Raw genomic sequence first — 23639 nt, forward strand, 5'->3', positions numbered from 1 at the left:
TATAAAATATGACCATATGAAAAATATCGTGTATTGACAGTTACTAGACTATACCAACGAGAAGATTTGGTGCGTTTGAATGTCGACTACCAGGGTAAAGTTTTACTCTACCCGGTATTTTGAAAAAAATCCCATTTTGAAAAAAATTGGGTATATTGCCTAATAGGCATAGGAATGAGCTCCGGGCCGCAGGTTCGTGTTTGCTGTATGCTCTGTATGGCAGAGAGGGAAATAAATTAATGTGAATTCACCAAAAAAGATTGCCCATTTGTAAATATGATTTTTATAATCGTAATAATAAGTATAAATGTCTGTGGTATAATTTTGAAAAGCAAAAAATAAATACTTTCTTTACAGTCCAAAACTCAAAAATACTTGCAGTTTTGAAAAAAACTAAACGTCAACAGCCGGGGTTAGGTTATATTATTGTTATCGGAAAAGGATTTTGCTGTTAATAATGTATAAAAGTTATTTTATGCGCAGAAACAAATTATAAAACAACTTGTTTTGATAAATTATTAAAATGGAGAGGCTACGTCATTTAATTTTCTTTTTTTGTATGACGCTTAAGGCCCTTTGTGTTCATGGTGATGATTTCAAAGAAGAGATGTTTATCAAGCCTTTACCACCTACTCATCTCTATGTCGACTTTCAGTTTATAACTTCAGTGACCACCGATTCCTATTGTAAGTAGTAAATCTATTCAACTTGTATCCCGCAATTTTGGTTTAATTCTCCAGTATTACCTTATAATGTATACTTCTGGTTTTAGTTGAACATTCCCACCTCTCACCACGATCATTAGGCGAAATAATATCAAGATTTCAAGTAGAAGAACTGCATCTAACATTAACAGAAGGACAGTGGAGACATCATCAGTGGGGGTATCCAGTATTGGATGCTGCCCCTGGGGCTGAACTGTATGCTTGGTTCTCACCAGAGGTCACTAATATAGACACCCAGTGGAGGAAATTAAGTGCTACGCTTTCTGGACTTTTTTGTGCCTCATTAAACTTTATAGACAATTTCAACACAGTCACCCCCCAGATGGCCCTCTGGCCAACAGGAGCATTTAAAAATAGTGAGAATGTAACTGCTCAGCTGAGATATGCATCATTACCAAGAGAGATTGTCTGCACAGAGAACTTAACACCGTGGAAGAAACTCCTCCCATGTGAGTCAAGCAGAGGGTTCTCAGCATTGCTGAACTCTAGAATGATACACAATACAAACTATCATTCCATTGGAGTGCATGTACGGAAGAAGTGTATGTCAAAGCAATGTACTGAAACTGAACTGGAAATAAAGCAAACTGTGGCACTTGTTTATGATTATAAAATAATTAATAGCTATGACTGGTCATTCAGGAAGCTATTTGGTCAAGGTTTACCAGGAGCTTGCCCTTTGTCATCTGCTAGTAGAATATATGTTGAAATCTCATCAAATGACACACAGCCTTTTAAATTGGTTCCACCTCCAGAGAGAATTCTTACTTCTAAAAGAGGCTATGGTGATATTCAACTGGCTGTATATGATGTTGAGCCTGATGGCCAAATGATAAATATCGGAGCAAAACATGAAAGCAAGAACAAAGTAGCTGTCACCATCCCTCCACCACTGCATTTCAATCGCTATGTCCTAGGTTATGGGAAAGAGTTTGGTGGCATTGTTACAGAGCTGATAAATAACTGTTTTACTTCTATAAATGTTGTTGTACTAGAGAATGCCCCATGGTGGTTGCCAATTCAACTGAGCTCTCTAAGAATAAATGGGGAAGCAGAGAGTAAAATTGTATTGTCACAGTATTACTCTCCGGGCCGTAGCAGACAGAAGCCATATCACTTGGAGTTACTCTTGAAATTGCCACCCAGGTCCACTACTACAATAACAATTGATTTTGAATTTGTATTTTTAAAATGGCAAGAGTATCCCCCTGATGCCAATCATGGATTTTACATTGGGTCTGCATTAATTGCTGCTAACTTGCCAACTGGAAAAAATCTTACTAGTTTGCCAATTACTGGCAGCACATTTGATTCTGTCATAAATGCTTCTCAATTATGTAAGTATCATTTATTCACCATGTTCTCAGTCCTTTAGTCTTAAATAGCTTTTTAGATAAAATACAATAACTTTTTAGATACAACAGTGGTTATAAACATTTTCTTATATCTAGTGAGGTTCTGATGAGGTATCATTGATATTATTAGCTATCTATTAGGGTGATTTAATTATCAGAATAGATGTTGTGTAAGCCCTTAGACATATTGTTGTTAATAACATTTATTTATCTTTTTAGGGTATCCAGTTCTGTTCAGATCTAATGGTGCTATGGTGTCTCTACCAACTCCAGACTTCAGCATGCCCTACAATGTGATTTGTCTCGCCTGCACTGTAGTTGCATTGGCATTCGGCCCTCTCCACAACATCTGCACTAAGGAACTAGTGCTGAAACCAGCAGGCACACCAGTATCCTTAACACAAAAGATATTGAATTTATTTAAAAGGAAGAAGGACTAATTTATTTGTCTACCCTGCATTATTTTTGTTACCAAAAATGAGAACAAATTGCTGACTGAATAAATTATAATTTTGTTGTTACAACAATAAAAAGTATTAGTATTTAAATCTACATTCTTTAACTTTCTATTGTCTTTAAAAATAGGTACAATCATAGAATGAATACCGCCACTGTGCTTTCCAAGCGCCATTATTAAAGTTCAGCTTTTGACCCTGAAACCCGTAAACGCATAAATGAGGTGAGTTACACTACACTTTTTTACATTGATTATTGCATTGATGTATAATAATATGTTACTATATTGCACGGTAGTAACATTATGAAATCAGGCAAACACGTAGCGGGTGCGACGCGATTATTTTATCCAATAGAGGTAACGCGTAGCCAATAGAGTTGGTTCATTTATACCAACGCGCGCGATATGTGTGCTGCATACTACAGGAGCAGACCGGCAGACCTTGTTAACGTTACCAAGTATCATGAATTCATGGATGAAAAGTAACGGCGTGGGTATCGTTATTTTTTTATCTGTAGTACCTTAGTAATTTCCAAAATCAGTTACTTTTTACTTAATGTGAAAACACGAAATGGAAGAACTATGGAATAGCAGACTGTGACTTCATAGAAAAACGTGATAAAATCTTGGACTTATTACGTTTTTCTTGAAGTTATATATAATAAAGAAAATGTTTTTCGTTACTTTTAAATTTGTCTTTATTTCGTCATCAGAATTATATAAAATTCATTTTGAACTTAGTAGATACACGACGAATGGGTTCTACACGTCCTATGTAATGGAGTAATGAAGGCGATTACTCCACCGACAAGAGCACAGCTCTTAAATAAAAAGAGAGAGAGAGAGATACACGACCCATTTGAAGCCCTGTACGAAACCCAATAGATTTTTGTGAAATGCCATAAGCAAATTGCAATTGACACGATTAGGTATTTGCAAATAACATTTTATACTTATTTTATTGTTAGTTAGCCTGGTTATAGCTTACGTTTTAGAAATAAACATAATACAAGGCGTCGCTGCGGTGGGTTACGGTGGGGTTGCTCTACTATAGCGTGACCTTAGGTAGAAGATTATTACAAACTTCTTCGCATATTATTTACTTATTTGGACTTCATAGCATAACTTTGTGGCTTTTTCACTGTCATTAATTATTTTGATTTTGAAGCATTGTTTTATGTTTACCTATTTATTATGCTTTAAAAGCATTTTTGCTGAGTTATATTTACGGGTTTTTGTTATTAATGTTTAGCGTTTGATATTTATTTTTATTATTTATTTTGTTAATGTTATTTGTTTATTGAGTATATTTTTATAATTTTGTATAATAGGTACTTAAACATGGGTATCGACTACGGGTAAGTACTTTAATGTTAATTATCCTATTATTTACTAATAGGCAGACAGGGAAGACGCCTTTAGTCCCACTAGTTCTGTTGTAAAGTTTTGTTATCAGAGACAGGGTAGTAAGCAGTCACCGTTGATTCAAGTCATCATAATTCGTCTAAGAACTTTTACATTAGGTAGGTACCTGCAAGATGTCTGTGTGTGACTTGTAATTCTGCCTACTCCGATACGGATTACGAACGTGAGAGTCGGTAGATAAGTTATTTGTTTGTTATTTACACTAATAAAGCGCAACAGGTAGGCAAAAACCCTCACTTGTTTTATTCCATGATACGCCGACGCGTGTGACGCTTTCAATACCTATCTGAAAAATAAATAAATAATTAGGTATGTCTTTTTATCGTGTGAGTTGCGAGGTAGAATACCAGCCTCAACCCTGGTGTCAGGGTTATGATTGAGCCACCAAAGGCCCCTGACAGAGCTCATATAACGATTACTCACTTACATCAGTAACCGGGACCAACGGCTTAACGTGCGTTCCGAAGCACGGATCATCTTACTTTCGGACAATCAGGTGATCAGCCTGTAATGTCCTAACCAAACTAGGGATCACAAAGTGATTTTTGTGATATGACCCCACCGGGATTCGAACCCGGGGCCACCGGATAGTGAGTCCAATGCTCAACCACTGGACCACAGAGGCCGTTATTAGGTAGGTATATAAAAAAGTACGAAAAATAAATAATCTTGACTGATAGGTATTCGATCAGCGAGATTTGAAATCCAAGAGATGCGGTTTTCTACCTCTATAAGCGAGTGGGTGGGCTTAAGTGTGATATTCCAAATGAAAACGTATAAGTACTTAAACTTACAAGGACTCATTAGCTGTGTAGCGACTAGAATAGCCTTCTCGGATGTTTACGGATGGAAATTATGATTCATTTTGCATGTTTCGCTCTCACGCTTCATTTTCAACTTACAGTCAAAGAAATTTAAAATGCCCATGCAACTATTACAAGGCAAATCAAGATTTTCAGAAGATAACAACCTTGGAAGATGTTGGTCTTACCATCTATCGACACATAGGAGGTAAAACAAATGTAAGTAGAAGTAAACACTTTGCTACCTATTAAAATTTAACGTAGCTAAATATCGAGTGAGGAGCTCGGTGGCGCAGCGGTAAACGCGCTCGGTCTGCGATTGTTGAAATTAAGCAACTTTCGTTTTCATCTCGAGCTCCTCCGTGCTTCGGAAGGCACGTTAAGCCGTTGGTCCCGGCTGCATTAGCAGTCGTTAATAACCACCAATCCGCACTAGGCCCGTGTGGTAGTTTAAGGCCCGATCTCCCTATCCATCCATAGGGAAGGCCCGTGCCCCAGCAGTGGGGACGTTAATGGGCTGGCGATGAAATATCGAGTCATGTATGTCAGTATGCTACAGAGTCAGAAATTTTAATACCAAACTTCCTCTTTCTTTGCCACTATCTCTACTAAAGCATATTAGCTTTTTTTTATGTGACTTATTGTAGATTTGCCGCAGATGGCTTTTTTTTAACTACTTGGCCGGACAAATGGGGAGCGCTGAAGGCTCTCACCCGGTACAACGTTTTAGATAACATGCCTGAGGGTGCCCAGTTGGGCGCGAGCATTATTAGCGTATATTATAAGTTACTTACTACTATTTTTGTTTTTTTTCCATTCTTCCTCGCACCTCGGTACGTTAGATGTGAGACACTGTCCAGCACGTCTCTCCGTCTAGACTGCCTTAATGATACCTACTTATACCTAAGCATTTTTGCAGGCACAAGAAACTACACTTGTGATGGATGTCATGGCTGATGAAAATTTTGTTTTAGAGAATTCTAGCAATTTAGATATAATGCCAGAAGACTTTGTTCTTGCATTTGGTAAGCTATGTATAGAAGTAAAAAAAGAAAAAGCATAATTTTAGCTTAGGTATGTGACGGTAATTTTGTTATGAACTTTGTCCGCAGAGCAAAATAAAATAAGCTGTCAACATTGCAAAAACATCGTAGAACACATAGAAAGATTATTAAAAAGTATACAGGTCATTAAAAATAGAGATACCAGAAGTATTTGTGCTCATTGTAGATCTAGGCCTGAAACACAATGTCCTCGATGTCAAGAGATATTACGGAGATTTAACGCAGCAAAGAAAGAAGATCAAGAAAGGTGTAGAATTAATAAACGCGTAGTCATATGTTTAAACAAAGTTCCACCTAATTCTCGAACTGTAATTACTGTTATGGACCGTAAATCGAGTAAAGACACTGCAAACTATCTAGGCGATCATTCACCACCACCCATTAGTTTTCTGGATATGGGACATCTTTGCTATCCGAAATGTCTTCATCCCAGTTGTACTAGACAGTTGTACGCTGACGACCTATCAGCCAGAACAGCTCCACCTCATTACCGCTCTTCAAAGTTAGAGTCCAAGTTAAGTAAATCTAGATTTGAACACGACTTGGAATTTGACTCTAAAATGAAAAAATATCGGTCAGATGACTTGTTAGTTGATTCTTTGAAAAAACCTGTACAACCTGAAACAAAAAAGAAATTTGAATTTGTGTTCCCGAAAAGCAGCAAAAAATCAATAGTGGTTCCGGATTTGAAACGTGTTAGCTCATCCGCTTTAGTAAAAGATATGCTTGATAAATCACATAAAGATAACAAAGAAAAAGAAAAAAATTATAAGATTGAAAAGATCAAAGAAGACGAGAATAATAATTTAAAATTAAAAGCAAAGAAAACTGAAGATGAGCAATTTCAGTATACTTCATTACTTACGGCAAAAAAATATAAAGGGGAATATATACCTGAAACCTTTGAAGGAGAAAAGAAAATAGATGAAAAAAATAAAAAGAAACTGGTTAAAGGAGAAACAGAATCAAAAGAAAAACAAACGTCAAAAATATTGTCTGATGCCAAACTACGTAGTAGTGGTAAATCTGAACAAACTTCCAAGGAAAAGGGAGACAATGTTATCAAACATAAAAGTGATATACAAATAGATATAAAAAGGAGAGATAAATCTGAAGAAAAAAAAGGAAAAAGTAATAAAGATAACGACGACAAAACAACATATGGAGAAAGAAAAGGAAACATTCATAAAGATAAAGGAAATATGAAAAGACAGCCAGAAGAAAAAGGGTCACTAGAGAAAATAAAAGGTCCTTCTGGAATATCACAGAAACATAATCAAATAAAAGGAAAAAGTCAAAGCGAACAAATCCTAAAAAAAGAGAAATCAAAAGCAAGAAATAAAATACAAGAAATGTTTGCTAAAGAAAGTAAACTGGACGCTGAAAAGGTACAAAATAATATGGCGCAAACGGGACAGAACACAGACGACAAATTTGGACAAAAAAGAACCAATGAGGAAATAAGAAAAAGCGGTACAAAGAGAGAACAAGGCGTAAATGATTTGTCCGATAAAGGCGGGAAAGTTTCAAAGTCAGGCGTGAAAGATAACGAAATAGATAAAAGTGTAAAAGGTAAAGATGTACAAAATTTACCACAAAAAGATAACGTAACTAAAGCCGGCAAACAAGTTTCAGAGATATCAAAGAGGGACGAAAACACACTAGAGCCATCTGAAAGAGAAGGAAGAAATATTTCTGCCGAACTCCCAGGACATAAAAGTGATAAAGTTAAAAACTTGAAGGCTGGTGACAAATCTAGGCAAAAAGAAAGTATCGGTGAAGTTAATAAAGAAACTACAAAGAAAGGTAAAAAAGGGAAGAAAGAAAAAAATGACGCTAATGGAGATGAGAATATGGACACCTCCAAATTGTTAAAATATAAGAAAGATAAAGATGTATCAACTAAAGAGAAAGGCGGAAAAAAGAAACGATTTCCACCAAACACAATATTTGAATTACCAGACTTGTTCAATGAAATAGGGACTAAGAAACAAGGCGATTACTCCGAAAAAGAAAAAAAGAGAATAAGAGAAAAACAATTTACTGTTGCAGAATTACAACAACTTGAGATATTAAAAGATTCTCTTGGTCAAGACATGAAACTGAAGACACCCGTATTACGAGGACAAAACTCTTTTCGGAACCAAGACAAAGAAAAGAAAATTGTTAGTAACCTATTGGCTGGAATTATCAATCATTTACCTATTGTTTCAAAACACAGAGATCATAGTCATAAAAGTCTTGCATCAGATTGTATTGTTTGTCATGCATCAGATGTCGAACTTGATCTTGATAGTTGGAGAAAGGGAAGAAATAATAAAGCTGCTTTAAATAAATACATAAAGTGTTTAAAAGTAAAGCAAGCTAACAATTATATACAACAAACAGACGAAGGAGAGGATCACATTTTCGAATTTAAAAGCCTGGAACCAGTGGAGAAAAAACCTGAAGTAAAAAACCGTAAAAAAAAAGCACCGGTAATAGTATATTTTTATTTTAGTCAGTTTTATCTCATTCCGACTTCACAATCTGTCAAATATGAATTTACTACTAGCGATAAGGGCTTCCTTCATACAAAAGACATCAACGAGTCGCGGTACCGCCGCCTGTATATGAATATTGTGCATTGGGCTTATAGTCGACATAGGTCATCTTGTCGCATCGCATAAGTATGATCGCAATAATATGCACTATGCTCATATTAAATATACGTATTACATATTATTTAATTACTACTTGTTGATTTTTTACTATAATGTAACAAAACTCCTTAAATAAGTCTTATGGAGTAAGTGACTCAGTTTTCGACATTTGTCACTATGACAGTATGTGCATTTTGCAAGTACATTTTGTATATTTAGAAATATTTTTTTACAATTTTACAACTTTTATATTTTTTTACAATTTTTGAGTTTTTTTACAATTTTATATATCTTTATTTAATATTAATTATTACGGAAATGGCAACTAACGAACCACGAATATCATATGATAGTTCAGGAGTAAGTTCTGAAAGCATAAGGCTTTTCGGTGCAGACCGCGAGCTAAGTTATTTTCGGTTTAGCTCGCATTTCGCATAGCTCGCATAGCAGCTTTTTAAATATAATGTTTGCATAGCTTGCAGTCAGCATATAAATATCGAACTTTAACTTTGCTCGTGTTCTGTAACTGGCATTATTATTCTGTAACCTTGTCGGAATCGGTGGAGAACAACTCCTTAAAAGTTCTGTCAAAAGAAACTTATAGAAAGCCAATTATAAAAAGAGGGTTTTTTTATAATATTGTAAAATTAACCTTTGACAAGTTTCTTTTTGATAATACCGTTCAGTAAATGAAAACAGAACTAAGGTGGCCCGCCAAAAGTAACAGAGTAGGGTTGCTCCAAATCTTAAAATTATAAATACAATCGAGTTACTTTCTTTGAACATTATGTCGACAATTAACTGATTATAATTTCAGGAACCCTATATTGGTGGGAAAGGCATATTGAGGTACGCTCTGTCGGATCGTACGTTCATTGAAAACGGCTGGACGGTACTTCCAGTCGAAAAAGTGATCCGTCGAGTGAGTAATATTTTTCAAGCGTTTGGTTTAGCACAGCTACAGCCTTCCATCACCTTCTATTGAAAGCGACAGCAGCGCGGCGCGGCCACATACGTTAACGTTTGTAGAAAGAATAAAGTCAAAATCATATTTCATAGAGAAATGTCTTTTTGTTTCTCCAGGGTTTTTTTTTCCTTTTGTAGTGGTGTACCACGGTCGTGCGACTATGTCCGTCTCGTTCTAATACTCACTATCTTACCCGCCCTAACTAGCGACTGATACCGATTGTCTTCTTATTAAGTAGTAACTGAATTTCTCTAGAATATTGAATCTATTATATAGAATATACCTCTAGTTTAAATTTTTACTTCACACAGTAGATATAAAAAGTGTTAGTGACATCGTAACGAATAACGAGCTGCATCATGACCCTCGGTATTCGTTACGATGTCACTTACACCCCGTACAGGTAGCCAAATACAAGTACGCACGGGTGTTAGTGACTCCGTAAGGAATACTGAGGGGGATGATTCAGACTGTGATTCTGAGTTAATATCAAGTGGAATTTCCTATCGGAACATTCATGAAAATTGTAGTGTTTTTTAATTATTTTTAGTTCCATACTTTTGCGACGGAAAATACCATTTGATATCAACTCAGAATCATGGTCTGAATCTTCCCTCAAGAGTTTTCGTTACGATGTCACTAACACCCTATATAACTACTTATTTCGTTATATGATTTTATTAGATGAATGTGTACCGTATGCGGCCTGTGAACCCAGAATTCGACTGGTTTGAACATAACAAGAGCAAGGGTTACATGACTTATGACACTGGCGAGAAACTGGCAGAAATTAATGATAACGGCCACGGAACCTGGTACTACCGCAGCGGCAGGCTGGCACTTGACTATTATGGCGCTGAAGGTGTTTAATATTGTAGAGAATTCTGTGTAATTTAGGCTCTGAGCGCCTTAATCGCTCTACATTTTGTTCGGAAAGATACAGCACTCGAAAAAGTTCGTATCTATCTACGGCCGTGTGACAAAGTACCTACATGTTGAATCTACCACAACATTCATTGTCGGTTATCTTAATTATTCTTGAATTTTCACTTACAGAAATGAATGCTGAACGACGTTTTGTCATTTACAGCAGCGGTGAAAAAGATCAGAGAGGCCGTTCCTATCCAATTACTGTGTTAGCAACGTTCGATTACCTTGGAAACGGCATTGTGTTTGATCACAGTGGAAAAATACGGTAAAAATCACAATTTAGTTTGTCAAGGTCTGTCTACAGAAGATGTTTTTGACAAAAATATTTAATACTGTTTCAGTCTCAAATATAACCAGGCTGAAGGCATTGTCCTCGATCGAGGAATAGGGCCCGTGTCACATTGGAAATGGCACTCGCTAAACGATCCGCCAATCCTGCAACAAGTCATGATGGACACCAGTTTGTATCCCAAAGATAAGAGCATACGCTCGCTTGGACACGAAGATGAGAAGAAAGAGAAACCAATTAATGAGGAAATGTTAGAAATCGAGTTGCAGAACTTAGTAAAAGAAACAGATATGCAATCATCCACACAATATCAGCCATACCAAATAAAAATGAAAGCTTTAAAAATAAACGACCAATTCTCTCTAAGAATCTTAGATCAAAAAACAATATATCTAATATTTAGAGATGGCACAACGCATTTAAAGCTAAACTTGGGAATGGTATTGGATCAAGACGAAGTATTGGATACTGTTAAAACTGAAATAGGTGAAGTACATAGTACAAATTTTCGTCCGCCTGCGACGGATAGTTTAGCAGATATACAGCGCAAACTTGCAATCGCCAGGAATTTTGATCGCGTGTGCGCGGAGCGCGAGCGACGGCTACGCCCGCAGGTACCCGTCGCTAGCGTTGACCGGCTGATCGCGGGCGTCTCGCACCCGCGGCCACAGGTTCATGTTCTGTCCCCTGCATCCAGCGCACGGGAATGTTACAAACACCGGAAGCCGCCCCTGAATATGTATTACGACACACGACTCATATAAAACTTATAAATAAAACTATATTATCAAAATTGGTTCTTATTTCAGTTACTTTCTATGCAAATGCAATCACTAATTACTTCATTTATGGTCTTTTTAAAGTCCAAACACCATTGTTCAACTATTGTGTCTGAAAATCTGAGCCGCAGAACCACCGCCATGCGGTCAAGAAGCATCCCTTGGGTTAAGTATAGAAAAGAATCTGCTTAAATAATTGAGGCTTACTTATTATCTCGTTATGATATATGTTTTTCAGCAGATTCGTTAAATGATTCTCGAAAGACAAAATGGTTGTAGAGAAGAAATAAAGTTGAGATATAAGCAGAATTCGTTGGTCTAACAGAAAACTGTTCGGTCTTACTTCATAGCTTATGTTGTTGTTTTGTTTGAGATTTTCACAGATATTTCATACTTTAACAGCCTCCGAGTTCTAGTGGTTACAGCGTTTTTTTTTTTTTATTCCTAGTACCCCTGCCGCACAAGATAGGCAGGGTCCTTATCAAGGCAGACATATCTTACGCTTCTATGTAATATTATCTAGTTTGCCCGCAATAGGGCCCTACACTGCGCTACACTTTCATTCCGAGTCTCTATTATCATACCAGTTCTCGCATTTATGCCTCTCGCACTTTTATCCATCATCTTTCATTCTGTCATTCCTACGGCCCTATTCTACGATTTATAATTAAGTGGTTACAGCGTTAGGCTCACGATCCGGAGGTCCGGGTTCGATTCCCGATGGGGACATTGTCGAAATTACTTTGTGAAACCTTTGTTTGGTAAGGACTTTTCAGGCCTGAATCACCTGATTGTCCGAAAAAGTAAGATGATTCTGCGCTTCGGAGGCCACGTTAAGCCCCCGGTCCCGGCTATTAACCATAAAAACCACCAACAACAACCCGCATTGGAGCAGCGTGGTAGAGTAGGTATGCTCCATAAGGGGAGGCCTGTGCCCAGCAGTGGGACGAATATAGGCTGTTTATGTTGTGTTTTATTTCATACTTTAAGATTATTAAATGTCTGAATTTTCTCCAAATCCATGCTCTATGTGTGTATTAGGTACTTCTGTTTCAATCTTTGATCGTATAGGCGTCAGCGTCAGACATAGGTCCGTGTTGCTCTATGGCGTCAGCGTCACACACCACACACAGATGCGCGTGTACGATAACGTCAATGTGTAATGTCTTTAAAACCAGGATTTTTTATATGAAGTGTCCAGGTCCAGGGTGTGCTCACAGCCATTTACGTGTTAAATGTCTGTGGGTGTGCTGGAGGTTGAGGCGCCATAGAGCAACACAGACCTCTGAGGACCTGAGGCGCTGTTCATTATCTGGTCATTGAATCTTCATTCTTCATGCTGTCAACGATTTCGTTTGATTCTTCATATTCGTGCTGAAACGTCATTTTAGAAATTTCTTCTTACATTTTGATTTTATTTAATCATTTCTTATTTATTGTAAAATGTTATAATTACCTACTTAATTAGGTAACTTATAAACTTACACTTACTGTTACGTGTGTGGGAGTAGGTAGTGAAGGAGCAATGTGGTCTGTGGCCAATAAGTAAGTTGTACAGTTATATTCGGTAAAAATATAGAATAAGTACCTAACAAATCATTGCAAATTCTAGGGCCGAATGCTATGACTGTGCTAAATGCAAATGTTACAAAGATTGTCCAGAATTTAAAAAAGTGGCGGAATTTAAAAAAGTTGGTCTTGATGTTTATTTACACAACAAACATTCCTCTGATGATCAGGTACGTGAATTTATAATACAGGTTTTAGCAAATAGATAAAATCTAAGTCATAAGATTCAATTAGAAGTAGATAGTTATTTGCTGAACAAGTGAGTAATGTTATGTTTTATGTGCCCAGTTTAAATCACGAACTAGCAGACACATGCAGAGGCATCGTATCCTACACGAATCGTACGTAATACTCGCGTAGGACGATAGCAATACGAACATGTACCTACATATTATGTTCAAAGGAATAGAGGTGCTGCTGCGAATCATGATTTTTATTGTACTCATTACGATAATCGTAGCGTAGGTACTCACTGGCGTGAAATAATTAGTTTGAAAACTACTTTAAGTACCTTTGTTTTCTTTTATTTAGGTGGAATAAAGTATATTTTCTATTTTTACTTACTACTAACCTTACTTAAAATAATACCTTTCAATTTTTTTCGATATTTACATTTTTTCGATAACCCTCAGCGCTCCCTGCCGCGTTTAATGTCATATGTGGCAAATCTAAGTACAAAAGTTACGTCAAAATAACGATATTGCACGAGGATACGATTCAGTTGTAAAACTCTGCAGGTCTCGTACTCAGAAAGGCTCAGGGACTTAGGTTGGGTTGAAAGTTCGACTATTAAGTACTTATTCAAAAAGTTCGACTTTTGGTTGCAGACTGACCGTACTACTGCAGGTCCACCTGACAGTCATATTAAGAAGGATGTTTTCATTTTACATAATACGAGTGACGCGAATATCGTACCAGCTGATTTCGTTTCGGCGTTTGGTAACATCACATTATATTACATCAACTGTAATTAAAAGCAAACTTATGTACTTAATTTAAGTATGTTTTCTTTTTCAGATATTAACAATATCAACTGTTTACGGTGTCGACATATAGCAAAAAATATACAAAATCTATTACAAGGAGTCCATGTCGTGGATAAAAAGACCATCAGAGGTGTATGTCATCATTGCATGACGATGCTTCGATCTCGCCGTCCTTGTTATGAATGTCAAAAAATCGCGGCACAATTTGCTGGTAGTCCCGCTATGAAACAAAGACTTGAAAAATTTATAGACAAAACTCATAGACTGGACGAATTAGCCACTAGCAAGGGTATTAAAAAAGATCTCCATAAATATGCGACCTCAAAAGTGGAAAAAATTACTTTGAGCGAAAAACGTGATCAGGAAAAAATTGTTGGCGCTGGCAAAAAGCAAGATCTAGGTGAATTAGCCAGCGGTGTTTATAAAAGACAACTTGACCAATATGTCCCAGGTACTAGCGGTCGACAAGGTCATGGTGAACCCACCATTGCTACTACACATAAAAGGTCAGGTAAGGTTGCCGTAGGTACCAGTACGAGACAAGAACTTGATGACTTGACGACCGGCACCTACAAAAAATACCTCGATAGATTTGTCCCAGGTACTGGCATAATTAAGGATCATGATGTAATAGGTACCGGTGTTTATAAAACACATGTCGATAGATTTACTCCCAGAACTGGAATACAACAGGATCTCGATGCTTTGGCCACCGATGCATATATTTTTTACAAAACGAAAAGACAATTGAATAGATTTTCGCCCGATACAGGCATTAGACAAGATCTTGATGAGTTCGTCACCGGTATCTATAGGAGACAACATTTCGACAAATTTGCCACGGGCCGAAATCAAGATCGTAGTGAATTTGTTGCTAGTGTAGGGATGCAAACAGATCGTGACGAATTGTCTCCTCGAACAGTAACAAAAAAAGATATTCACGCCGGAAAGCTCAGACTTGTTACCAGTCTATTTGACTGGCCGACTAGGGATAAACAATCTAAACTAATTACTACGCGAATTTCGTCTGAAGCAGACTTAGGTCGAGAGATAGCAAGCACATCTACAGCGGGACCTGAACGTGATATAGAACCAATGTTTTTAATAAGAAAAAAACATAAAACTCACACTAAAGACTTTTTTGATACTTTGTCGGTACGTGAAGAGCCTGTATTATTAGTAAGTAAAAAGACTAGCCCACAAAGACCACAAAAAAGTGGGTTTCCTGATACAGAAGACCAACATGTTTACAAAAGTGAAGATTTTTCATTACAGAAGATTAAAAAACTTAGATCAAGTGTACACAAAACAGACACAGTGAAATTTAAATCTACGCCAGATTATTTTCAACCAGAAAAACATCAACCTGTTCTAAAGCCGAAATCGAAAATGACACCATTTGTTTCTAAATCTTCATCTACTGTAACAACCGAACAATACCAACGACATTTAGTGTCAAAATCATTTGTACGTAAACATATCGATTTAAAAAGAAAAGAGAGAAAATTGAGTTTCAGAGAAAGCAAAGCCACTTTAAAGAAACCTAGATTAGACTTGCCAGCTCATGATGCAACATTATCTGTTCAAAATAAAACGGCTCCGGGAATAATGAAGTTAAGTCGAAAAAGTGTTAGAACACTGGCTTCAAAACAATCAAGTATAGGTCCACGTCCCGCTGTTGTAAAATCGGTTTTTAAATACGAATTTTACAAAAAATCTAAAAGGAATCTTGCTCGGCATATAAGTTCGACTGAATTGCTCGGTGATATAAAAGATAAATTACCATCGAGACTGAGAGAAAAAGCGAAACGTCGGGAATCTCTAGGAAAGAAAAAAGAAAAAGAAGAACTTTCAAAAGAAGAAGAAGCTAAATTAATGTTTGAAAGAGCGCTAGAAGAAGGAAGGAAAAGAAAAAAAAATAAAGGAGACGAAGTGATTGTTGATAAACACAAAGTTGAACTTCAACGCGCACAAGAAAAGGAATTAGAGTTAAAGAGACAGGAACAACAAAAACGTATAAATGAAATGAAAGCTGAACAACGAGAAATCAATAAAACAAAAAAAGAAGTAGAAGAACAGGCAAAGAACTTACCAGGACGTGAAACGCAAATGGAAGTAAAACTAAAACAAGATAAAATAAGAGGAGATAAAACGAGCGATGAGATGAAAGATGCCAAAAAAGAAGCGAAGACGAGAGACGAGAAAACAAAAGAAGATAAGTCAAAAGAACAGAAAATTAGAGAACAGAACGCAAAAGAGGAAAAAACAAAAGAAGGTAAAATAAAAGAACATAAAACAGTTGATGAAAAAATAATCGAAGATATAACAGAAGAAGGCAAAATTAAAGAAGCGCAAACAAAAGAAGAGAAATCACAAGAAATGAAAACGCAAGAAGCGAAAACACTAGAGGAAAAAATAAAGGCAGACAAAATGAATGCAAGAAAGTCTAAGGAACAAGGAATAGGAAAAACAGACCATGGAACTCAATATAGCAGAGATTTACAAGATCCTGAGACAGAACAAGAAGAACAACAAAAAATGATGAAAGAGTACTTAGAGAGACAAGAAAAACTGAAAGAAGAAGAAAAACAGAAAGAATTGCTTCAAGTTAAAAAAGTATTAGAAAAACAAGAGGCTGAGAAACAAAAAGCTTTATTAGAAGATAAACGGAAAAAAGAAAAAGAGGATATGCTACAGAAAAAGCGTGATAAAGCGGCCAAACTTGAAACAGCAACAGAACTAAAAAGTCAAAAAAAAGAAGGTCAAATAGATCTATCCAAAGACACCAAACCGAAAAAGGCGCTGAAAGAAAAGCAAGCATATGATTTAAAAGCTCTAGATAATTATCTCCGCAAAGAACAGAAAGAATTGGCTGTTGGACTTAAACTGAGGAAAGAGGAGGATGAATATACACATAAAGTTCGTCAACTTGTTCATAATAAATTTCAAGACATTAAAACAGAAACACCTATTAAATTGGCCTATAAATCAATAACTGATATGGTGAAACCAGGAGCAATTAAGGCAGAACAAATACGTAAAGCATCAATTGTGTCAAAATCTGACGGACAGTACGTGGAACTACCTTTCAAATCAATTCGATTGCGTGCAACATCTCTTGACCACCTGATTCATAAATTAGTTAGTGTAAAACAAGGTGTTAGTAAGCAACAGGGAATAGATATCCCAACCGCCGCCGCAATCTTATCCCTAATTGCCCTAAAACACTTCGAACATGATCATGGAAAAACTTCTACTTGTTTAATTTGCTCTCATTCAGATTTGGAACTGGAACTTCTAGAATTAGCTAAAGAAATGGAAGAACTAACCGAACCTGAAGTAATAATAGGCAACGAAGTCCTGCCAGTTAATAGAGCAACTATACCCATTATCAAAATGGAAGAAGATAAGGGATTAGTGCCCCTTGTTTTTAAGTCTATTTTCAAAGCAAAGGCTTCACCAGATGAGCTTACTGGGATCCAATTGGAAGAACAAGTTATATCAAAGTCATCAAAAGCGAAGTCAATGAAAGAAGTAAGCTTTATTATAATACTTTGCAGAACGGCATCATTTTGTGAGACAGCTTAATCATCTATAAGTAGTTCAAAATTCTTAAAGTGCAGTCAGATAGATAATATTAAGCGTAGGCTGACCAATTGACCATATTTAAATAGTTTATTTCATAGTTTAGGCGTTGACTATTCTTAACAAACCCACAATTTTGTCGATAGCTTTAAAAAAATCACGCGAACAATGCGCCACAATTATGAAATAATGTGTATTGTTCCAAAAGATATTTTCCCTTAGAGCACAAAAGCAACCTAAAGTGTAAACCAAGATAGGCAGGTCGTAGATAGATAGCAACTATGAAGCTAAGAAACACCATGTAGCAGACGAGGTAGATTTAAAAACTACTTACTTCAATCTTCGCTTATTTATTTTATGAATAGTAGTTACTACATAGATAGTTGCTTTAATATTGTTTATTTTTTAGGAAACATTTCCTCCTAAAGGAATCATACGATATGCATTATCTGATAGAACATTTATAGACAAAGGATGGACTATGCTACCTACTGAAAAAGTAGTTCGTAAGGTACATTAACTTGCACATTGTATAAAATAAATTTGGAGATAAACGCTATAATGGGATCATCTCTGGAAGCTGTCTCATGAATTTCTAAATCACGAATTTAAGATTCACTCTCTTGTCGATGTAGCCCTCTCCATGCTACTTTTTAGGGAAAAATAGGGCCGTGCTTTCCCTCTTGCCTTCCACCCCGCAGTACTCTGTCTGATTCGAGTGGAATGGCGCCCAGAGTAGTCTATTTCAAAGCCCCACTAGGACTCCTGTTCTCCGACTCTCAATAGTACTGACAGGTTACTGCCGCCCTCTGTCAGGTTTCAGGTTACACTCCCTGTGACTCGCCTCTACCGTCGTGCATTACTGTACCGATGGCTCCCATCCCTGCATCTGTAACCGTTGAGGTCTTCACGTAGGTCTTCGTCCCTATTCGAACTCATCTCACTCCGGCCTACTCAAGTAAGAGGAGCCCATCCCCGCGGCAAGGACACGTCGAACAGGAATTGCCCCAACGGAAGGAGAGAAGATGACTTTGTCTGTCTCCCTTGGGGCCGAGTTAATGGTCTTGTATGAAACCAAAACCAAATGCAATTTTCATGTAATTATTAAAAGCAAATGCAAAATAAAAAATACCTCCTGAAACATCTTTTAATAATATGCATATGTAGATGAACATTTACCGCATGCGGCCTGCCCGACCAGAGTTCGACTGGTTCGCCCACAATAAGAAGAAGGGCTTCATGCGATACGACGACGGTCATAAGTTAGCAGAATTTGACGATAACGGCCGCGGTCGCTGGTACTACCGCAATGGCAGGCTGGCCCTCGACTACTACAATGCTGAAGGTAAATTTTACACTTCAACAGAATGGGGTTAAAGAGGCCACACCGAAGCAAATCATCTAAAAAACAATATTGCTATTTGACATTTCGTTGACATTACGCATTTATTTTTATATGCGCAAAATAATATCAAATAGCAATTGTTTTTTTAATTAATAACTCGATGTAGCCATTTTAACCCCCCTATTTGCAAAGAATATTGTCAAGATCGCTAGCTTCAGTTCATTATAACTATTCAGTAAACGGACTACAGTTGGACATTCTCATAAGGAAATACATATTCTTACCTAAATACATTGATGTACTTATAAATGTGTTGTTACTAATGTTAACCTCATTATATACAAAATAGAATTCTTTCTATTTTATTCATCTGTCATTGTCAAAGTAATTCATCGTCGGGGACCTAAGTCGGAGACGAATGTTCGACCCATGCATATCGCTCGACCTTTCGACAAATATCGCTTACTGTAAGATAGCACTTATTATTTCAATTCGCCTTAACTAAGCCAGGCAAGGGTCTGAGACCATACAGAAGCAACCTCACATCCGAACTCGACTCTGTCCTCAGTTGAGGACACCGAGACCACCTCAAGGCCTTCCTCAAACTCAGCACAAAATCAGTATTCTAAGAGGGCGCGTCAACCTTAACTCGAGTTTAATTTACCTATTATTATGGCATATTTTATTTTATGTATTACGTAAATGTCAACTTAAATGAATGTGGCGAGTGGAGAAAGAGTCCGTGAACATCTTATAATTGATTTCAGTAATTTAATCCTTAATGTAAACGTTCAAATTAAGCCTAAGCCTTGTCTTCAGTTCTCAAACTAATAATAGATTTAGATTTAATATTCAATTAAGTTTAGGTAAGGGGAAAAATAAAATGTAAGTAATATTTTTTTCAGAACTTAATGCTCAGCAAAGATACGTAGTACACAGTAGTGGAGAGCCAGATGCTCGGGGCAGATCACAGCCGCTTACTATACTAGCCACATTCGACTATTTAGGAAACGGCGTTGTGTTTGATCACTCTGGGAAAATACGGTGAATGATGATTTTTTTTTACAACATAAGTAAGCTGCTGGATGCGGGCAGCGCAGGACCGATCGTCGTGGAGATCCTTGGTCCCTCAAGGAGGCCTATGCCCAGCAGTGGGCGTCATACGGCTGATGATGAAGTAACGTTTAATTTCTCATTACTTACTCATTACATTATTTGCAAATTAAATATCAGCCTAGGGAACTAGGCATCGATAGTTTGACGAAATATTGAGATCTTAAAATCCATAAAGCACATACTTAAAGAAATATTTCTGCCATTAATAATAGCTACTATAAGTAATTACCTATTTCAGACTTAAGTATAATCAAACAGAAGGGATTCTCTTAGATCGAGGCATAGGCCCCGTAACACACTGGAAATGGCATTCTCTCAACGATCCTCCTGAGCTGCGGCAAGTCATGATTGATACAAAGAGAAAATATAAAGATCCTGCAATAATGGAAATGGAGAACGACAAAGAGTATATAGCGACAGACCAGGAAGATATGTTAGCAATAGAATTTGAGAATTACGTTAAAGAAAGAAGCAATACGGTAAAGCGAAGTAATAACGCATTTAAACCATATCAAATCAAAATGAAAGCACTAAAGATCAACAAATACTTTTCACTGAGAGTAGCGGATCAGACCAATATATATCTAACATACAAAGACGGATCGACAAACCTAAAATTGAACTTAGGTATGGTACTGGATCATAGAGAAGTTATAGATACGAATATTGATGAAGTGGGAAATATTGCTACGAGTAGTGTAGTACGGTACCCGGCTGAGACTGACAGCGTGGCACAGTTGCATCTCAGCCTTGCTAATGCTCAGAAATTGGATCGCGGGCGTACGCAGCGCGACCAGTGGCTACGTCCTACGCCTGCCGTCGCCAGCGCGGACCAGCTGGTGGCCGCCACGTCACGGCCGCTGCGGCCGCCGTTACAAACAACTAAATCCGGCGCAAATTGTGTATGTAAACGTAAAGCTGTTACAAGTAATCTGTATTATAACACCCGTATTGTCTAGTATTCATAATTAAATACTTATGTTATTATTCACATGCTTGAGTTTTTTTTTATTTTACACCACCTCTCAGAATTCATCTAATAAGGTGTCACTTGAAGCGTCTTGATTATCCGGTTATCTTTGTTACTTATAGGCTATTTGACGTCACGCTAAATTCAGTATGGCGCCCTTTAGAGGACCTATACTGAGGACCAAAGGATTTTTTTCGAATGTTAGTATGTTGGGTAAAGGGCTTAATTTGCACCTTTCAAATATGTACATATTAACTAGCTTCTATTTGCGGATTTCCTTGTATTTCGATAATTAAGTCAATGTGGTGAAGACCGTCTGGGCTAAAAGACCGTCTATTGCCAATAACTTCTAAATTTGAATAACTAGCGCCTTACGTCTCTGTCGATAAAACACTCCATAAAGAGCCAGTCCGAACTAAAAACCGTGGATGGCGCTAGTATGATTAGTTTGGACAATATCGGTCCTGCAATTTTTTTTACCATTTCGCGCTTCATAATGCAGTGGCCAGTGGCGGATTTTTGATCAAATAAGTGGCAAGTCGGAGGATTTTCAGAAGTTTTTCTGATCACTTAGGTTATTTATTGATCCATTAATGTATTCGTTAAACATAATGCAAGAATATAGCTTTTATTTAGAATTTATACCCGTGTGAAATTTTAAATTAGAAAATATAATAGTTGGGAAGACCGTCTACATTAAGAGAGGGAAGTCCGTCATATGCCGATCTTGCCTCAATCCAGATATTGTCAACTACTACAGCAGAGCGTATTTTATGCAAGACTAGTGAGATAGTATTTTGTGTTCCATTCTGTTAATATTTTGTATTTGTGTGTGTTCACATTATAAATTACTGACTTATACCTAATATATTAAGTAATATGTACGTCACAGAGTCTACCACCAGACAATCAAGACGCTTTTTAGTGACACCTTATTTGTTTAACTCTGATAAGTGCTTTAGGGGTGCTGTAGGGGTTAGGAGGGAACAAACGTGTATACACACATACATACATACAAAGCGCATAACCCTCCTTTTGTTTCACCGCAGTCGGGTAAACAATATGACGAAATGTTTACAACCACTGTCACCAAAGACATGCCGGTCTTACCTTGTTTTATAAAAATAACCATTATCCCTGTAATGAAAGCCTTATTCATAAATCGGTAAAGTATAGGTGTACCAGAATCTGATGGCAAATGGGGAAATAAAATTTCTATAGTAAGCAACACTCGGGTAATTGGATGAAAACGTCTTGATACTTTTTATTTTTTACCTATTGACGGACAATATGGACATTATATAAAGTACTTATTGTATGCAATACAGTATTGCTTTCGTTCTATTTTTTGCCCTGTCGTGTCCAGTATTGTCCGCCCGGTCGTCTTGTGAACGCTAACGCCTGAATGTGAGTTTGTCTGTTTATCCACTCATCACGTCAAAACTAAGCAACGGATCGACTTGAGATTTTGTATGGAGATAAATGGAATGGAACATACGCTATTTTTTATCCCGGGAAAATAATTGCGGGATTTCTGAAAAACCTCTAGATTCCAACAGTTGCTTGAAGCGATAGATGTCGCTAGCGAAGCTGCGGGCAAAATCTAGCTAGTGTAGGTAGGTATATATAAAAAAAACAAAATATTTATGAAAAGATCACTTATATTATGCTATTTCCAAATCAAAACTCTCCTGGTTATTTGTTTTCTTTCCACCTCTCTTCTTTTTACCGGGTGCACTAAATACACTTCCATTCGGTCTACCTTCAGCAATTATTCGTCGTATGGTAGTGCTAGGAACTCCTATAAACAGGTCACAGGTTAGTAACTAATAATATAGGAAAAATATATTCAAGTATTAAGACTAGTTAGTCCTACTTACCGGTCAACTTTGGACGCGATTTAAAATCGAAGATTGCGGTTGATCTCCAACTGCTTCTTCACTAATTTTACAATAAACAATGTAAACAATCTTTCTTGCTTGTGATCGAAGTGGTTTTTTTCGATATTCTTATGAAATTCAGAATAGTTTCAAGGAATCTTTGGAAAATCTCAGTATTGTTGACAAAACATGTACTTCGACATGACAGGAGACAGTTTAATATTACCATAGGAAAATCAATATTTTTTTTACTTTTTTTATGCCATCAGATGCTGGTAGACCTATAGCTTATACTAGTAAATAGCTATCAGAGCTACAATAGTAACTTTTTAAAATGATTTCAGTCGTCAAAGTCGCGATCTCGTTCAGCGACGCCCGAGTCAGCGGAAGCGGCGGGAATTGAGGCAGCAAATACTGCTTCACGTCTACGCCGTCTTACCGACGAACTACGTGCTTCACGGATTGCTGAACGCCAACGAAGACAACAAGCCACTGCTAGGCGGTAATAATTCATCACCTTATTTCTACTGTTTCCAATCATCTTCATATTTATGGTGGTATAAAGTGGTATACATGGGATCTTTCAGAGGCATAGTGATAATAATACTGTCCTGTCATAATTATTAATAATAAATAAATCTGTGGTCCTGTGTTCAATAAGCAATAAGTAAACAAATAAATGTTATTTTCAGAGCCATGTCGACGGAGCCTCGCGACACGCTCACGGTGACGCCTGTGTCTACGCGCACACC

General features: G+C 37.1%; 2 protein-coding genes and 1 long non-coding RNA gene across 4 annotated transcripts; 2 read left to right on the top strand and 1 right to left on the bottom strand.

The window, feature by feature from the left end:
• Nucleotides 1-322: 322 nt before the first annotated feature.
• On the top strand, nt 323-2628 carry LOC126377056 (GPI transamidase component PIG-T). Its single transcript, XM_050024688.1, has 3 exons — nt 323-686; nt 773-2062; nt 2300-2628. The coding sequence occupies exons 1-3, from the start codon at nt 524-526 to the stop codon at nt 2518-2520; spliced, it is 1674 nt and encodes a 557-aa protein (XP_049880645.1). The 5' UTR covers nt 323-523; the 3' UTR covers nt 2521-2628.
• A 16-nt stretch (nt 2629-2644) lies between these two features.
• On the top strand, nt 2645-11450 carry LOC126376784 (uncharacterized). 2 transcript variants are annotated; one of them, XM_050024343.1, is made up of 8 exons: nt 2645-2759; nt 4867-4984; nt 5685-5790; nt 5878-8306; nt 9289-9393; nt 10123-10300; nt 10495-10633; nt 10710-11450. In XM_050024343.1, the coding sequence occupies exons 1-8, from the start codon at nt 2755-2757 to the stop codon at nt 11419-11421; spliced, it is 3792 nt and encodes a 1263-aa protein (XP_049880300.1). In that variant the 5' UTR covers nt 2645-2754; the 3' UTR covers nt 11422-11450. The 2 variants fall into 2 exon arrangements, with proteins under 2 accessions (XP_049880300.1, XP_049880292.1); XM_050024335.1 differs by lacking the exon at nt 2645-2759 and adding an exon at nt 4361-4596.
• An 11198-nt stretch (nt 11451-22648) lies between these two features.
• Nucleotides 22649-23111, bottom strand: LOC126377473 (uncharacterized). Its single transcript, XR_007567860.1, has 2 exons — nt 22888-23111; nt 22649-22808 (listed from the first exon to the last, which is right to left on the bottom strand). It is a non-coding gene; the product is annotated as an uncharacterized LOC126377473 (long non-coding RNA).
• Nucleotides 23112-23639: the final 528 nt, after the last annotated feature.

Source organism: Pectinophora gossypiella, chromosome 2 (assembly GCF_024362695.1).
Source record: "Pectinophora gossypiella chromosome 2, ilPecGoss1.1, whole genome shotgun sequence".
Lineage (NCBI taxonomy): Eukaryota > Metazoa > Arthropoda > Insecta > Lepidoptera > Gelechiidae > Pectinophora > Pectinophora gossypiella.

Bases quoted from the DNA above. Each gene is read 5' to 3' on its own strand.
- LOC126377056 (XM_050024688.1), top strand. From the start codon at position 524: ATGGAGAGGCTACGTCATTTAATTTTCTTTTTTTGTATGACGCTTAAG. The intron at 687-772 runs GTAAGTAGTAAA...TTCTGGTTTTAG, and splicing joins AGTGACCACCGATTCCTATT to TTGAACATTCCCACCTCTCA. The intron at 2,063-2,299 runs GTAAGTATCATT...TTATCTTTTTAG, and splicing joins CATAAATGCTTCTCAATTAT to GGTATCCAGTTCTGTTCAGA.
- LOC126376784 (XM_050024335.1), top strand. From the start codon at position 4,562: ATGCTCAACCACTGGACCACAGAGGCCGTTATTAG. The intron at 4,985-5,684 runs GTAAGTAGAAGT...GCATTTTTGCAG, and splicing joins ACATAGGAGGTAAAACAAAT to GCACAAGAAACTACACTTGT. The intron at 10,634-10,709 runs GTAAAAATCACA...ATACTGTTTCAG, and splicing joins GATCACAGTGGAAAAATACG to TCTCAAATATAACCAGGCTG.